We start from the raw sequence: 17,417 nt of genomic DNA on the forward strand, positions 1-17,417 counted from the left end.
AGCCCAGCATGTTTCTCCCCCCTTGCCAGATCACTAGCGTGCCTGCTCCCCTTGTGACAGGTCCGTCCTGTCGCCTCGCGTCCGGGCCGCGGTCAGACACCTGCACGTGCAGCAGGAAAGTCGAAGCTGCCTTTTTCAAACCCGGCGCCATTCCACAGCCCCAGGGGCTCTGTTCTGACTCTTTAGTTCCTGATCCTTTTATCTGGTTGTGACCTTGACTTTTACAGGAGCCTGGAAGTGTCACCTTGTAAAATGGCCCAGAGGTTGGGTTGTACTTCGTGGTGTGGTGACCCTGTTCTTCTGTCCCCGCGGCCCCTGTCCCCGGGAGAGGGATTCCGTCACTCCCTGCGTGCGCGGGTGCTCTCTGCTGCATCGTGGCTGGGGGTGGGGCCAGGCCCACGCAGAACAAACGCCAGGTCTGTCCGGTCACTGAGGGAGGACGTCCTGACTGTAAGGTTCCCAGCACAATCTGCAGAGGTCCCGGGCCTGTTTCCCTCTGACCATGTTATGGGGGGGGGGGGGACCCCCGCACAGATCAGCCGGATTCTTCAAAAGGAAATCGCCTTCTCTTTTTCTTTTTTATCCTTTTCTTTCAACACCTTACAGACCATTTTGTCCTGTGTTTAGGGGGTAGATAAGTTTCATAAGAAGAATGGGTCCCTGAGTCACCCCTCTGGGCAAAGGGGGCTCTTCCAGGGGAGTCGGGAGGCGCAGTCAGCAGAAGCAGAGAGGAGTGGAGAGGCTGCAGGCGGGGCCCCTCCGAGGCGGGTCCTGCCTCCGCCACACGCATGCGGGCTCCTGCACCCGCCGCCGGCTCTGAGCGGGCCCAGGTGCACACCCAGGCTGCGGGCAGGACACGGGGCTCACAGGCTGGCCTCCCGGGAACCAGGGCGGTCCCAGGACTGTGAATGCCCGCCGACCGTCCCCTCGTCCCTGCGTGCCTCACACCCACTGCCCCCGCCACATTCAGGGACCCGGGACCTGGGAGCACCGCAGCTGGTCTTAATCAAGCCGCGGCAGATCGCCGCCTAGTGGCCAGGGGCCGCCTTGGCCACCTGCGGCCTCCAGCTGGGTCCCACCTGGTTGGCACCCGTGGGGGAGCAAAGGGAACAATGGCACGGAAAGTGTCTGCCTTTCCTGCAGGCAGAGACCGCAGCAATGTGGCAATAAGCTGCCCCATTCCAACTATGAAGTTGTCTCAGGGAAAACCCTGGGTGGAAACCAAGACCAGGCCCCCGTGGAAGCTGTCGTATGTTCTTCATCTACCCCTTCGCTGTCCCCAAAGGTCATGACAAGAAGGAGCCTTGAGAAATCCGCTCTGCTTCTGTCCGGAAAGGTCCCATGAGCAGTGTCCGTTAGAGTAAGCGCCAGGAGAGTGAATCGGGGAACACCTGGGGGTTTCCATCCGCCCCCAGAACGGAAGCTGCAGCCTCAGCTCCATCCCACCAGGACAACACCTGCCTGCCTGTGAGGTGAGACGCAGGGAGACTCAGGGTAGCCGTGACCTTGGGGGAGGGATGCAGCCATGCTGGGTGACCTCACCGAGTCTTGTGCTGCTCCTGCCAGGCCCCTCACCTCCTGAGCTCCTCCTGGGGGGGCCAGGCCAATGCTCCCATGCAGGGTGGATGAGAGCAGAGTGCACACAGGAGGGACCCCTAGAAAGGCTGGCACCCTCTGGACGCCAGGAAGTTCAAAGTCAGCAGGATGGGAGGCTGCTTTCTGTTGGCCCTCTGTCCATCCTCACGTCAATGAAGTGAAGCCACTCTTTCAGATGGTAACGACCCTCATTTAACATTTCACAGCTGCCTCTCATGTCCCAGAGGCCAAGGTAAAAGCCATCACACCCCCAGAACAGCCACCTTTGACACCTCGCCCTGTCACCGGGATCGCCTCCCAAAGCCACTCTCTGGGCTCCCTGTAAGGTGCACAGGGCGTGAAAATACACAGTGTCACCATCGGGGAGAGGTCCCAGGGCCCCCTCACCGCGGCCTGCTGCCTGGGGCAGCCTCCGGAGACACTCACCACGAGCCCCTTAGAATACGCGCGATGAGACACCCACCCTACAAACTCACTGAAGACCAGGCTACAGAAAGCGGTTTAATTTTTGGAGAAAATCCCGTAAGTGGTACAGTTTCCACCCCGGGCTGACAGGCGCATCCTCACGTGAGCTCGTGGGGCACCGGCGTGGCCTCGGCAAACTCACAGCTGGGACGGAGCCCTCCGCAGCCCTCTGCCACCGCTGCCCCTCCCTGGGGAGCTTCTCTGAGGCCCAGAGAAATGGGCCCAGCCCCATGAGGGTCACTCCGTCTGCCCCGGGCACTGCCAGCTTGCCCAGGCCTGCTCTGTCCTCTCCCCACTCCCAGGAGCAGGTGGGGCCTTGCCCGACACCAGGGGTAAGGCCACCAGCCACCACCACGGTGATCCCATCCCTGTATTGTCCTGGTCCCTGTGCTGCTTCTGACCCATTTTGTTCCTCTGAGCCCAGAGCAGCAGAGGGAACGACAGGCCTGCGTCTGGGAGTGGGAGCTGAGGCCCTCTGAGCCCTGTCCTCTCCCGAGTGACTTCCGCGACTTTGGGGAGTGTTTGTGCTGAGGGGTGCCAGCTTAACCAGCATCAGCAGTGACTCAGCACCCAGTACCACTGTCCACGCGGAGCGGGCAGGGGCTCACCCTGAGGACCAGCCGGGGCCGGGCCTGGGGCAGCCTGCCCGCGGCCCCTCCTGGAGAGGCTGCCCCTAGCGGGCGCAGCACTTGGCCAGCCCCGCGGGCCCCCCGCTCAGGGCCAGCTGAGCATCTCCCCGCGGCATCTGGCGCTCCTCCCGCTCTGCCTTCTGCAGCAGCTCCTGGGCTGTGGGCGCAGAAGGAGAAGGGGGAGGTGGGGGGAGGAGTCCCCCAGCCCGCACGGCCCCGCACACCCGCACCGCTGTCCCAGGACCCCAGCAGCCCCTGATGGCACCGGAGCATGCACCTTGGGCCCTGACTCTCCTGCTCACCTCCCAGTCCCTGGTGACATCCCGTGGGGCTCAGGACGCCCGGAAAGAAGACAGGCTCTGCGGGGGCCCCGCACTCACCGACGGCGCTGAAGGCCTCGGTCACCTGGAGGTTGGCCCGGGCCGAGGTTTCCGTGAACAGCAAGCTCTGGCTCTCCGCAAACTCCTTCCCTTCCTGAGGAAACGGCGGGGAAACCCCGCATCACTCATAAAGAGTTTCCAAAGGACGCTTAGCGGACACCTCTTTCCTTCACGTGCTCCGTGGCCCACGGGGCAGGGTTACCACTTTCGTTTGGGGTTTGGGTTTGTTTTATTTTGTTTCCAGCTTGAGATCTACCTGGCCCGCCGCCCCTCACAGTAAGACCCGCGCGGCAGGTGCAGCATGGGAACGGACTTGTCCACTCCTCGTGGTCGAGTCCTGCTCCTCGGTGCTCCTGGCCTGGTGGGAGGCGCACGGGGTGCAGGAGAGCCAGGTCTGGGGAGGCCGCCTGCCCTGGCACCTGCAGGGCCTTTCCTCTGGGTCCCCCTGCGTCTGCCACTCGCGTCAGGCCTGCGTGAGGTGGTGGGGCTCGCAGGGCCAGCGGGACAGTGCCAGGGCTGCGGAGAGGGCCCGGAGGGGACAGGCGCCCAGGGAAGGCTGCGGCCGCCCACGACTGGGTGCACAGGGCCCAGGGACCCCCGCAGGCCCCGCTCCTGAGCCCCACCCCCTGACTCTCTGAGGACACAGAGCACTGCTCAGGCCCGGGGTGCTGCTCCCAGGAGGTCTCGGGCACAAGGTCTCCCCGTCACATCAGCCTAGGGAGGGGTCCTGGCAGGGCAGAAACAGAGGCCCTGCTGCCGCTGGCCCTAGAGCGAGGCTGCGTCTCCAGGGCTCCCCCTTCCCCACCCAGCTTCTCCTCGCCTGGCCTCCCCATGCTCCTTTTAACTCGGTCTCTGTCCCCAGGGATGCACAACCCACAGGGACTCACCGCTGCCTCCAGAATAAGGGGCCCCGACCCTCAGCGCTGCACATGGGCCTCTGCCTCTGGGCCCCAGGGCCTCCTGCGGCTGCCAGCTCCCTCCCCTGGGGCAGCCCCTGCAGCCCAGCACCCTCCCGCTGCTCTGCCTGCCGCTCCTTTGTTCCCTTCCTGAAATCCACCCACAGGGACACCTCCCCCACGCACACCAGGTACACAACACACACACCTGTGTACACATGCACCTACATACATGCACAGCACAGACACACCGTGTACACACACGCCTATGCACACAGCACACACACTCACGTAGTGACCCAGCCCCAGCCCTACCTCGAACGGCACCTCCCGCTCCTCGCTGAGGTCCGTCTTGTTGCCCACCAGCATGACCACGACGTCTCCAGGGCAGAACTCCCTCTCCAGCTCCTTCAGCCACTGCTGAGCCTTGTGGAAGGAGTCCTAGCGGAGAGGAAGCTCATGAACATCAGGCAGCACTGCGGACGGTCGCATCAGCTCTCCCGGGAAAGGAAGGGCCGCAGCGTGTAAAGCGTCACACGATCCTATTGACTGTATGACGGGCAGCCGCCCCTGCCTCCCCCGCCTCACTGCCAAGGGCTGCTCTGACCCTGAGGAGGCCTTCCGCTCTTTTCCCAGTCCTGCCTGGTCTGGGCCCCATGTGACCCCTTCCCTCCCAATAGCAAAGCTGACCAAGTCCACCTGCTTCCGAGAACCCCCGCCCCTTCCTATGCACCTGCTGCCACCCCAGCCACGCAGGGTGCATCCCTGCTTCTCCCTCCACATCTCAGCAGGAGCCCTCCTGCAGGAAGCTCCCCAGAACCACGCCCTTCCTTTCTCCTGCTCTGGGTGACACTCTGTGGTGGGACGTGCAGCCAGGGGCTGCATCTGCCCTGTGTCTACAACACCCCCTCCAGCTCAGGGGGCACTCAAGGAGTCCTGAGTGACGATGATGGAGGTGCAGGTTCCCAGAGGACCACAGAGGGGCACAAACCCAACCAGGCAGAGGGGGAGAGGTCATCAGGGAGGGCTTCCTGCAGGAGGTGGCCAGCTTCCACCGAAGTGTCCCTGCTGGTTGTCCTGATGCTGCCCCACAGCACCAGGATGGGCCAGTCCCACGATGCCAGGGCAAGACAGTGCCCCTGTGCCCGGAGAGCACAGGCAGGTGCCTGGCGAAGGGGGTGGGGACGCACCCGAGGGAGCCTTACCTGGCTGGTGATGTCGTAAACCAGAAGCGCGGCGTTGGCACCCCGGAAGTAGAGGTGGCAGACGCTGTGGTACTTCTCCTGGCCGGCCGTGTCCCAGATCTCCAGCTTCACAGACGCAGCCCCCAAATCCACCACCTTTGTGAAGAACGCACCTGGAAGACGGAGGCCCAGAGGTAGCTTGTCCTTACCCACCTCCCGGGCTGGGCCGGCGGAGCCCCGGGCTTGCAAACCGGCCAGAGACGGCGCTTCCCGCAGCCCACGGTCGGGAAGGCGAGCTACGCGTGTTCTGGAAGGCGGCAGTTACTACCAAAAGCCAAGTGTCGCGAGTGATCTTCTGCAGGCCCTGTGTTGGCCACGTAGGGGCTCCGAGCGGGAAGACACGCTCTCGGGGCCCTAAGGCAAAAATCTGAGCTTCGTTTGCCATAGTGGCGTCATTTCCCAGCAGTTGTTTGGGGGCACCAAGCTGCTCTGCCCTCTTAGTGTGTGGCGTGGATACAGGACTACAGAACAAGTCAGGGGACAGGAAGCGGACCAGCGCAGTGGGGCGGGGGGGGCGGGCAGAATGGGCGTTGGCGGAGGAGGCTCCAGTCAAAGCCGCTATCCACCCAGCCCCGCGTGGGTAGGGAGCCCACTGGGAGAGTCTGACAAACACAGCCACATGCTTGATATGAAAACTTCCGCCGCAAGCACCGGACGTCAGTGTCCTGGGGCTGCCGTAGCAGGTGGCCACACACTGGGTAGCTTAAAACAGAAATGCACTCTTTCCGTTCTGGAGGCCAGAGGTCAAAAGTCAAAGTGTCGCAGGGCTGCTTCGGCTCATGGAAGCCTTCCTGTAGCGTTCACCTTTTCGGTGAAGGTCAAGGTTGAAGGGAGCGTGACATGGGTAACTTCTGGGGGTCCCAGCGGCTCAGCCGAGTGCTCAGCGCAGGAGGGACGGGAGGTGGTGGCAGCAGGGACTCGCCCTTCCCACCCAGGTCCAGTGGCCGGGATTCACTGCGGCTCCCGCCGGCAAGTGCGCACACAAGCACTAGGTGTCACTATCCCCCCAGAAGATGTCCCTAAGAACGCGAAGCATGGAAATGAGCCAGAGCGCCCCTGCTCTGGCCAGGGAGGCTTCCAGCCCCAGGGTGCCGGCCATCTCCCCTGCCAGCCCCTCTCCTGCAGGGACCAGAAGCCTTCATAGTCCTTGGGGGCAGGCTGAGCTCCCCGGGGGCTGTGCTCACTTGGGGTTCCCACTCTGACTCTGCCTCGATTCCAGCTCCCCCTCCCCTTCCTCTGGACGGATGGGGTCTTGCCCTGGGATGGACAGCTGGCGCACTGCCCAGCCTGTGACCTGCTCTGCAGAGCCGCGCCCTGCGCTCAGCACTCCTCACTGCAGAGCCCCTCCTCATTCACCCTCGGATCCAGATGCCCCCATCTTCCCGAAGGGACCCCACCACCACCACCATCTTCCCAAATGCTGGAGCGTCCTGGAGCTGGCCGCCCTGAAGGTGACACCAGCAGGGACCTGCTGGGCCCTGGGCCTCCTGCTCTCAGCAGTGCGGGCAGGTGTCCGAGGAAAGGCGGCCGCATGCAAGGGCGAGGGCCTGAGGTCCTGACACGGGAACCCACGACCCAGGACGTCCCAAGCCAGGCTGCACGGGGAGCCGCCCCAGGGGATGCTCCCGCCAGTTTCCCGGGTGGAATCACGGAGACGGGGCCGTGAGACCCTCAGCTCGTGTTCACCGAGCGTCCCCGCAGCCGGGCCCGCGCACCTGGCACCCCTGTGCTCCTGCCGCCCCTCCAGGAAGCGGGCACCCTGTCGCTGGGGCTCCGCTCCTCTGCCCGCCCCGCCCCCTACGAACAGACCCGAGGTTTTGTTAGTAAAGCCCCCACCGGGCCTGAGAAAGAAGCCAGGCGCCCGCCCGCGACGGGACTCTGCACAACACAGACTGCTTTCACAGACGTTAAGGGACCAGGATACTCCAGCTCCTCGTCTGGAAGTGCAACGTCCACGTTCAGTCGTTACAACAGCACGACAACCACAATAACACCGGCCATCGTAACGCGGTGCTAATACATGGATTGTCACATCGGGAACTGACTGCCTGTATTTCTGCGCTAATAAGGTAAGAACGACAGTGACGGCCTGCAAAGGCTGCCGTGGGCCCGGGCGTGCAGGGAGCGTGGGGCAGGCCCTGGGCAGGAGCGGGCGCCTTCAGTCCCCTGGGGCTTGGCTGCCGGGAGCGAAGGAGGGCTCACTCAGCCCAACGTCACCAACACCCGGCGCGATTGCGGCCCCGTGGGCTGATGTCCCACCCATTGAAGAAGGGCTGCAGAACTCGGCTCAGCCCCAGGTGCCCCCGCCCCCAGGTCGGGTCCCTGGCGTCTCCCCGAGGAGACCAAGCAAGGGCGGCCACTTACAGCCCACGGTCGGCAGGATGCTCCTGAAGTCGTTCCTCACGTAGCGGAGAGCCAGGCTGGACTTGCCCACAGAGCCGCTCCCCAGGAGCACCAGCTTGAACACGCGGGGCTCGCCGGCCCCGGGCCCGGGGCCCTGAGCGGCCTGCGCCATGCCCTGTGGAGACACACAGCGACCAAAGGCCGTCCCACGTCTGCCACGGGACTACCTTAGCGAGTTCACCCTGCAGCACTGCCTCCCGGCACAGGGACGGATGGATGGACAGATGGACAGACGGACGGATGGACAGACAGATGGATGGGCAGACGGACAGATGGACAGAAGGACCGATGGACGGACTGATGGACAGATGGACACGCGGGTGGATGGACAGATGGGTGGATGGACAGACGGACAGATGGACAGACAGATGGACAGACGGACGGATGGACAGACGGACAGATGGACAGACAGATGGACAGACGGACGGATGGACAGACGGACAGATGGACAGAGTTCCAAGTCAGAGGCCGGGGAGGATCACCCCTGCTCCACACTGTACCCCATGTCTTCACCTGGAAAGCGGGGACCGGAGCTGAGATGTGAGGAGTGTCGTGTAGTTGTGCAAGGAAAGCGTGACGGTGGCACTGGAAGGGACTGTTGTGCCATGCGCAGCCGCACACCCTGAGCGGGGACACGACGGGCCGGTGACCGTGTGGGCTGATGGTCCTCATTCCACTAACCCTCCCTCTAAAAATCCCACCGCTTCCTCCCAAAGGCACCTGCAATGCCTGGGAGGTGAGGTGCCCTCTCCGTTTGGGGTTCACGGAGTAAAGCTGGCGTCTCACAAAGGCGACCTACCTGACAAGGCTGGTGTCCCCCAACAGCTGCCTAAAAACAAAGGGAGGGAGGAGGGAAGGAGGGAAGGAAAACACGTGGGGGCAAATGAGCATCAAAACATCAACGTTTTGAAATATTTGCCTAAACTGAGGACCATTTCTTGGAGCTGAGGCAGGACAGGAGTGACTTGGGAGGGAGCAGGGGGCTCGTTCTATAGGAGTGATGTGGTCCAGACCTGCCCAGGCCTGCCTGCTCCTGTCGGGGTGTCGGGGTGTCGGGGTGACCTGGCCTCCTGCATTTCACAGACCCTACCACCCAGCGAGGGTCCCCAGGGACCAGTCCGCTCTCCGAGAACCCACCCACCCGTGCCAGAGCTCAAAGCAATTCATTCCACAGATTTCACACCCTCTGTTAGAAAATTAACTCAAAGGCAAAGTGACATGAAATGAACAGCAAGGACCCATGGGGAAGCCCCGGGGAGGCAGCGGCCCTCCAGGGATAAGACCAACAGCCCCCGGATGCAGCGAGTCCAGACTCTGTGAGAAGCCCCGGGAGAGACAGGAAGAGGCCGTCTTGGGGTCCAACACAGCCGGAGAGGGCACACCCACTTTGCCGTTCGGGAAGCCGGGGACCGGCCTCCGGTCAGGGCTGCTCGGTCCGCTCGCTTCTGCACTCCAGGGGTGCAAACCTCCCTCCGGTCGCAGCCTCCTCTCGGGTCCCACGGCTGCCACCCCGGCCCCTATCAGGGGTCTGGCCCCATAAATAGCAGGTAATAAAATAGACATCGCAGGGTCTGCGGTGCTCTGCTCCTCTTCCCCCGGGAAGTTACCTCCGTTTTTAACTCTGCCTTCACTCGCTGAGCTATTTTCTCTATGACCTCTCTCTCTGGGCTGTAGCCCCTTCAACAACATTGTCATTATGAAAAAGCTAAGCGACTTACAATCCCTGAGTGCAACCAGGAAGAGCATTCTGCCTGCTTTCTGCTGGCTCTAGTTTTTGTGACTCCTAAGAACAAACAAGCCCAAACCCATGGTTTTAGCATACGCTTGTGTATCCTGCCTTTAAAAAACACATAGGTCAGACAGTTGTCTGCACTGCGTCATGTGTCAGACGTGCTTGGTGGCCATGGGACATTCCCACAGCTCCCCCAGTTTGCTGAACCGCTGCCCCCAGACTGAGTCTTCACTCGGCTTTGATTTTCCCTCTGTAATAAATCAGACCCACTGAACACTTTTATGCACGATCTTCGTGTGATTACAGGAGGACACCCTCAGTAAGGAGAGGCTGAAGCCCTCTGTTCAGAGAGAACATTGAGAATGTGGGGCCTGACCCCACCTCCAGATTTTATCAGGAGGATTATCGGGGCTCCCTCTGAACAGAGGTGCGCTCAGGAATGCGGCGTTGGTGAGCAGGGCCCCCAGACGCCCTCCCAGCACCCGGATGTGGGCTTTCATTTCTTCCAAGCCCGTCTCCTCTCCCCCAAGGGGAAGGGGAAGTGGAAGGACCGCACACCCTGGCTGGTCTTTCTGCGGGGAGGACATTGCAGGAAGGGTCTGGTTTGCTGGGTCCCTTGTCAGGGGTCCCTTGTGGGTGTGGCTCCTCCAGCATGTAAGGAGCCCCAAGATTACTGTGAGCCTCTGGGGTCCCCCTCGCTGACACACTTCGCCTGCCAGGCCTGTCGCTGTGACTTAAGCAGGAGCCTCCCTCCAGGGCCTGCCCTCCGTCCAGTCCAGACACGGCACTGAGGCCCTCAGCAGAGCAGACTCCTTCCCTCGTGGTGCCTTTGGGACTATGCATGTGTGGGAACACGAACAGACACACACAGACATGCACCCACATACACTGAGGCACACAGACACATGTGCAAACACACACGCACGCGCACACACCCAGAGGCACACAGACACACACAGACACATGAACACAGATAGACGTGCACACACATACACAGGCACACAGACACATGTGTGCGTATACACTGGCACACACAGACACACAGAGGCACACACACAGTCACAGACACGTGAACGCAGACACACAGAGACATGCACACGCATACACAGAGGCATACAAGCACATGCACACAGAGACACACAGAAGCAGATACACACAGAGACATACATACAGACACAGAGACATACCCGCAGACACAGACACACACACACAGACACAGAGACACACATGCAGACACACAGAGACACACACAGAGACACACTGCCAAGTGCACGGAAGTTGAAACTGGCTCATGCGTTCCCAGGCCTGGTCGCCTCCAGGGGGCCTGACAGCCCCTCAGCGCCAGGTCCTGCAGGGCCCTACCTGTCTCCCTGGGTCCTGGGGAGGCTCGGCTTCCCTCACCGGGGGGCCGCGGTGGCCAAGGCAGCTGGGGAGTGAGCGGGGAGGCTGGGCTCCCAGAGACCAGGTAGAAGCGTCAGTCCCCGCCCGAGGTGGTGCCCAGCCCCCAGGCCTGTGGCCCAGCCCCACGTCAGGCCACTTCCTTCTGCCGGGTTCCCAGGGCAAGGTCCTCCGATCATGTGGTCACCTGGGACAGGGGCAGGGCGGGAGGCTGGACCTCAGAGCCAGCCAGCAGGAGCACCGGGGCATGGGCTGGAAGCGAGCCTCCCGCCGGGAGTTTGCTGCCCGGAGTTCCTGAGCTCCGCTGCTGGGGCCTCAGTCCTGCGCGCCTGCCCCGGGGACCAGGTGGGTCAGTCCAGGTGCCACCTGGGGCGGGGGCAGGGGCTCTCTCATGCCATCTGCCAGCTCTGTGACCCTCCAACCTGACCGCTCCTCTGTGGAGCCGTCAGAGTCCTGACTATGTCAGTGTCTGAGCCAAAGCTCGCGGGAGGGCACACAACCCGGGTGACACACTGCCCAGGTGGCTGACACACAGCGGAACTGCCCTGGGGCTCAGGGCTCACCTCTGCTGTGGCCCCGGGGTGACCTGCCCAGCCTGAGATCTGGAGGAGTTTCCTCCCTGGAGTCGGCAGGGCCCTCAGCACGTCACTGCCCCTCTGACCCCTCACCTCCCAGGCGAGGCCCTGCGGCCAGAGCCTCCACGGCCGGCCACTGGGGCCTGGTCCCAGCCCACAGAGAGCCACCCACCGCGGGGAGAAGCCAGGAGGTTCCGTCCCTCGTGGGCGTGCAGGGCCAGGCCCAGGCACCAATAAACTGCCGGCAGGGAGGACGGGGCCGGGACGCAGACGTGCTGGTCAGAGCTCCGCCGCGTGGGGTCGCGTGCACGCCAGTCAGGGAGCTATAACACACGAGCAATTCACTTGCGTGACCACGACTCGTATTCCTTGTACACGCCTACACAAACCTCAGTCTTTCTCTCTGGGCATTTGGTCAACTTCCCTGCATCAGCATGGACAGGGAGTTCCCGCCGGCCACCTAAGCAGGCGGCACATGTGGGTGGCACGCTCCACCCGCACGGTCCCCTTTCGGAAGGAATACGAAACTGCAGAATCCTGGAGCCCGGCGGCCCCGGGGGTTGTCTGGGCTGAGCACCCACCCTGTGGGTGTCTCAGGAATCTCAACCCCACCCCAGCACCAAGCTCTTCAAGCCTCTGCTCCCCAGTGACAGTGACAGGCTTGTCTGTGCCAGGCAGCCAGGCACCCCGTTCCTTTCATCCAGATCAACCTTTTCTCATCGCCACGCATACACTGTCCAGGCTCACTGGGCCTAAGCCTGCGCCCCTGCTCCAGGAACATTTCTGAAGTTTCTGAAGCGCTTCTCAGGCTGGTGGCCCGCGCTGCGCCCAGACCCACGGCCCCTCTCCTGTGAAGAGAGTCTGGCGTGACCCAGGCGGGTGACCCGCCTCCTCCCCAGCAGACGAGCCCGGGCCCCGCTCTGCGGGTCTACGCGGAATCGGGGCTCCCCTTCTTCCGCAGAGCTGGAGCGATCCTTATCTGCCACACAGGCCTTCCAGAACGTTCTTATCTCCCGAGGCCTCTGACAGAGCAGGCATGCCGCAGCCCTGCCTGAAACCTTCACCCCCGCTTATCTGCACAGAAAAGCTCAGCAGGGATTCCTGGACACAAGGGAAATTCCTCCGCTCAGCAACCGGCCTGGCATTGGCTGCTGGCCACCAGCGTGCGGCAGAGCAAAGTCCTGCTTGGGGGCGGCCGGGGCCAGCGGCAATAGAACAGGACCCGCACGGGAGGGGCTGCCCCAGGCCATACGAGGTCCTCGAGGAGCAGAGGGCTCAGGCTGAAGAGGAGGGTCAAGGGAGACTCCTCCCAGGAGGAAGTACTGACCCACGGATGGACAAGCAGGCGGATGGAGGAGAAACTTGCCAAAGGCCAAGAGGAGGAAGGGCTTTCAGAGCCCAGAGTCAGCATGAGCACGATGACAGGGCCTGGAGTGTGGCGCTGGCGGGGGAGGCTGGGGGACACTGTCCTGGAGACCAGAGTCTGGGGTGGGTAGCCGGAGGGGTGAGGGTGGAGAGGGCTCGTCCAATTGCATGAAGGCCGGAAACTACAAGCTGCCCTTTATTGAGCACCTACTATGTGCCAGGCACTGTCAGTCCCGGACTGGGAGCAACTGGCCCCGTCTTCTCGCTCACAGCCAGGCCACCTGGAGGGCCACCCCGGAGGGCCCTCCTCTGGCCCTCTCCCAGCCACGCCCTCCCTGTGGGCAAGGCCTTCATGCCCCCACTCCCATGTCCACAGCCTACCCTGAGCCCCCCAGGGGAACGAGGGCCAGCACCTGTCCCCCTCACGCTGAGTCTCAGCCTGCGCCTTCCTGCTGAATGTGTGTCCCTTGCAAACGGCTGAGCATTGGCTTTCTGTCCCGTCCGACCTCCAGGCTGGAGCGTCTGGCTTCCCCGCCATCACTGACAGGCCCCGCTCACGTGTCCCAGCCCCGGCACAAGGGCCACCCGTTCTCCGCTTCTGCCCTGCTTCCCTGCTCCTCGGATTCGCTCGGGTGGTTTTCGGGTCCCACTCACCCCCTCCAGTGGTTTCCCAAGTGCACAAGGTCGTATCTCCTGGCGCCCTGACTTCCCCGGGTTCCTCCCCAGAATTCCGACGTCTCTCCTGAATCCGGCACTTCTCGGCCCTGCACACGCTCCTCTCCCTACGGAATCGCCACCATACCTGTCGCGGTGGTTTGCACACCTCGCCGGCAGAGCCCAGCGTCCGGTTAGTGCGGGGCTCTGATTGGTTGTTTCGCTGTTTCCTTGACCACGGGTCCCGCCTCCCTGTTTCTCCACCTGCCTGGGGACGGTCACCGTGCACGGAATGTCGCGTTGGGTGGTTAGGCCTTAAAGGCTCGCAATGCCCACAGTTTGGCAAGAGAGGGGACTTGCCACCGGAAACCACTCCTGAGCGTGGGGACCACACGTTTCTGGAGGGCACACCGGGGACAAAGCCGCCGTGGACCCAGCGGCGGTCCCACACGCAGGACACCTAGAGCCTGGAGGGCAGAGCCGCGGAAATGACTCACTGCTTTAGCTCATCGGCCGCTCTCAGCCCCACTCAGTGCTGGCAGTGAAGTCCCCACGGTCGCGCCCAGCTGCCAGCACCCGGGAACCTGCGGAAAATCAAAGCTGGGGGGGGGGGGCGTGGAGCGCCGCTCGGGGTGGATGAAAATCTGAGGTCTCGCTGACAGACTTGCGCTCCCTTCCTTTTCCGTGTTACGTGGTTCCGCAACTTTCCCTGGGCGTCCGGGCGGACCAGCCTCCCCGAGCAAGAGGCCCTGGAGCAGCCCCACGCCAGCGCCCAGCCCCTGCCCCCAGGGCCCAGCTCCCCCCGCCCAGTCCTCCCAAACCTCGCACCCCTGGGCAGCCACCCGCTGCCGCGCCCACCGAGGGGGAGCACGTGGGGGACGCCCGGCGGACTCTGCCGAGACGCTCACAGCCGCCCTCAGAGGGAGCCAGGCGGGACCAGGGAGACGCAGGCGCAGGGACAGCCCCGTCCCGCAGGAATCGGGGCCACTGAGTATCAGCGGGCGAGGGCTGCTATCACGAAGCGCCCCCAGGGCGCTCAGACCGTGGGGATCGAGGGTCTCATAGTTCCAGGGCAAGGCGGGGCCGGGTTGGCTCCTTCCGAGGCCCCGCCCAGCTCCCGGGGCCGCCCCATCCCTGCCCCATCCCCCCGGGGCGTCTCCCTGAGAGTGCGTCCTGTCCTAGCGCCCCCTTTTATAAGGAACCCGCTCGCGTTGGACTAGGAAGCCCTAACGGGAGCGCCTCTGTGAAACTCTGTCTCCAAACAAGGGCACCTTCTGAGATACTGGGGGTCGGGACTCCCACATACGAATTCTGGGGCAAATCAGTTCAACCCGCACCACCTAGGAGGTCATGAACGTTCATGACCAGGCCAGCCGGCCTGCCCTGGTGAAAAGCAGCCGGGCCTCCGCCCCAGGCCAGTCCTGGGGGGGGGGGGGGGCACTCCTGAACCAAGAGGAGGGTGTCAGACTAAGCGCTTGCACCAGGTTGAAAAGCGATCCCCAAATCCATGTTTAAGGCACAGCAAGAACTGCAGGTAACCAGCAGAAGCCAGAAGAGAGGCACCGAATGGGTTCTCCCTCAGAGCCCCCTGAAGACATGAACCCCGTCACACGGGGATTCCCAGGCCTCCGGGGTGGAGTCGGTACGTGTTTATTTATCAGAAACCTTCCCGTTCCCCAGAACAGTGGCAGAAATGCCTCAGGGTGCTCGCAGTCCCCCAAGGAGGCCAAGGAAACCTTCCCAAAGTTCAAAGATAATAAAAAACTAAATGATCTGCATCGTCAGTCCCTAAATGCCACAGTCCAAGCACGTGGGTAAGCCCCCGAGCGGGCAGAGGAGCATGGGCCCCATGACACGCACCCCACACCCGCCCCCACCCCCACCCTGGGACAAAGGCCGGCCTGGAGGTCAGGCACCTGCAGGCACACACCTGGTCTGCGTCCCGCCTCCCGTTCTTGTCCTTCCTCTCCGGGGTGGCGTGCAGGACTCCGCCCTCCCTCCCACGGCCCCAGGGAGCAGGCTCCCCTCCCAGAAGCAGCAGGATGCAGAGACGCCTTCCTGGAAGCAGAACAGGGAGCAGAGGCCTCCACCGGAGCTCTTTTCTGCAGGAATGGAGACGGGGCGGGGTGGGGGGAGCCCATAACCATGAGATATAGGGTATCTGGCAGGTGCACCAGCAGAGGCTCTGCCTGACTTTGGTCTCAGCGAAAGGAGGGTCCCACTTGCCTTGCTCCCAGAGGACACCCAGGAACTGGTGCATGAACAAGGGGGTGGTGAGCAAAGGAGAGAAACAGCAGTGAACAGTCTGCTTCCCAGGGAGCACAGCCACGCCCAGAATTAATGGCCACCTGAAGGAAGGAATGAGCCCAGGGCCTGACGTAATTAGAATAGGCCACATTTTGCTGGGTTTCCCCACAATCCATTCACCCAACACCCAGAGACAAAAGCAAGGTCCTGCCCAGGACCGGGGAGCGGCACGTTAACGGGGTGCCCGCACATACGTGCGCACAGACACGCACGCACACAGCCGTACCCGGATGCACAGCGGGCCCCGTCGCTTCTTTGTCCTCTCTCGGTCAGGCACCAGCACGTCTCTGTCCGCTTATCTGGGCTCGTCCTGCAGGACCGTCCCTCCTTCCTGGCACCAGCCCCAGCCGTCCCTCAGCCCTGTCCCTTCCATCCCACCCCCACACTGTGCCCTCCTCCTTCTGTGGAGGGGTGTCTCATCGTGTCCCCACCAGGGCAGCCAAGGACTTTGGTCAACAGCTGAGGTCTGGTGCTGAGCAAGGATGCAGAGTCCCCTTCTCAGAGTGACAGGACACAGAGAGGTTGTAAGGGAGAAAATAAAATTATTCCCCCCCCTTCTGAGTTCTGGGCTGAGACCCCTGTAAAAAAAGACAGAGTAATAAGAGAAAAAGGAACCAAAGTTTATTAGCATGTACACCTCATGTACTCCTGGGAGATGCGGAGGGGCCGTGAGTCCCTCCCCAGGTGGCCTAAGCCACCCGCCAAACTTCCACCTTCAGCTAAAGTGGAGCTCAGGTGTGGGCAGGTGGCAGGGAGGGCACCTGAGGGCGGGCACAGCCGTGGGCGGACTTGTGCACCTGCTCTGCGGGTAGGAGCCTGGCGGTTCAGCCGTCCCCTCTCCCGGGTTCTGAGAGGGGGGACACTCCTTCACGCGTGGAGATAGCCTGTATCCGTGGACGCCGCTCTCACGAAAAGACAGCTTCTCCTGTCCTCTGAGCATCTCCTGCGCTTGCCGTTTCTCCAAATAATCCGCCCAGACTCATGCCAAAGAGGCGTGTTTCACGGGGCACACGCATGGTTTCACACCGTCACCCGCAGGCAGCGAGAGCGTGGCCCCGAGACTGCGTCCCAGCGGCTGGCAGTGCAGCCTCCTCTGCCGAGCCTGAAGCAAGCCGACCTTCCGGGCAAGCCGCTCCGACGGTGCGGTGCCTGCCCACCTCGGGGCTCTGTCTGCCCCCCGGGACCCGCTGAAGCAGGAGCAGTGTCCTGCGTCGCCCGCCCCCGCCCCCGCCCCGGCGGCCCACGGCAGCTGCCCTGCTGTTCATTACACCGCGCGGCCGCTGCCAGGGGCTGCGACTTCATGTGATCAGGGCAACGCTCCTGTCTTGCGCTGTGGTTACATTTCACTGTCAGAAAAATGTTTCACGGGGAGAACACCGAGTGGTTTTTGTTCTGCTTGAAGCAAAGCTGAGTTTTAGAAGCTACTTGTAGCAAACTCTTACAAACTGTTCTTCGTCTGGGGGCGTGGAGCCCAGGAAGCTAGTGAGTAAGTAGCGAACTATTTTTCTGTTGTTCCTAAAATAGCTCGGAGGCGGGCACAGGGCCGGCGCCTCGGCCCAGACCCCGGAGCGCAGTGCGGCTGAGGGCAAACGAGGCAGCGCGGACGGCGCTGCTTTCAATTGCCTGGTGCTGTCGTAACGCAGAGGAAGAAATTTCCAGATTCCAGATTTTTTTTCTCACAAGGACGTCTTCAGAGCGTTAACCAGCGTAACAAAAACCTGGTGAAACGTTTCTTCTGTTTAAAAATTGCCACATCAAGGACACGGTGCTCTT

At 62.6% G+C, this 17,417-nt stretch overlaps 1 protein-coding gene across 1 annotated transcript; it reads right to left on the reverse strand.

The window, feature by feature from the left end:
• Positions 1–2,610: 2,610 nt before the first annotated feature.
• On the reverse strand, positions 2,611–10,907 carry RAB17 (RAB17, member RAS oncogene family). Its single transcript, XM_090269652.1, has 6 exons — positions 10,708–10,907; positions 7,575–7,728; positions 5,172–5,323; positions 4,282–4,407; positions 3,071–3,164; positions 2,611–2,847 (listed from the first exon to the last, which is right to left on the reverse strand). The coding sequence occupies exons 2-6, from the start codon at positions 7,723–7,725 to the stop codon at positions 2,735–2,737; spliced, it is 636 nt and encodes a 211-aa protein (XP_090125778.1). The 5' UTR covers positions 7,726–7,728; positions 10,708–10,907; the 3' UTR covers positions 2,611–2,734.
• Positions 10,908–17,417: the final 6,510 nt, after the last annotated feature.

This window comes from Furipterus horrens, unplaced genomic scaffold (genome assembly GCF_987537825.1).
Source record: "Furipterus horrens unplaced genomic scaffold, mFurHor1.1.pri manual_scaffold_1, whole genome shotgun sequence".
NCBI lineage: Eukaryota > Metazoa > Chordata > Mammalia > Chiroptera > Furipteridae > Furipterus > Furipterus horrens.

Excerpts from the sequence above, each read along its gene's own strand:
- RAB17 (XM_090269652.1), bottom strand. The coding sequence starts at position 7,725 with ATGGCGCAGGCCGCTCAGGGCCCCGGGCCCGGGGCCGGCGAGCCCCGC. Across the intron at positions 5,324-7,574 it reads CATCCTGCCGACCGTGGGCT|GTGCGTTCTTCACAAAGGTG; the intron begins GTAAGTGGCCGC and ends TCCGTCTTCCAG. Across the intron at positions 3,165-4,281 it reads AGCGGGAGGTGCCGTTCGAG|GAAGGGAAGGAGTTTGCGGA; the intron begins GTAGGGCTGGGG and ends CCGTTTCCTCAG.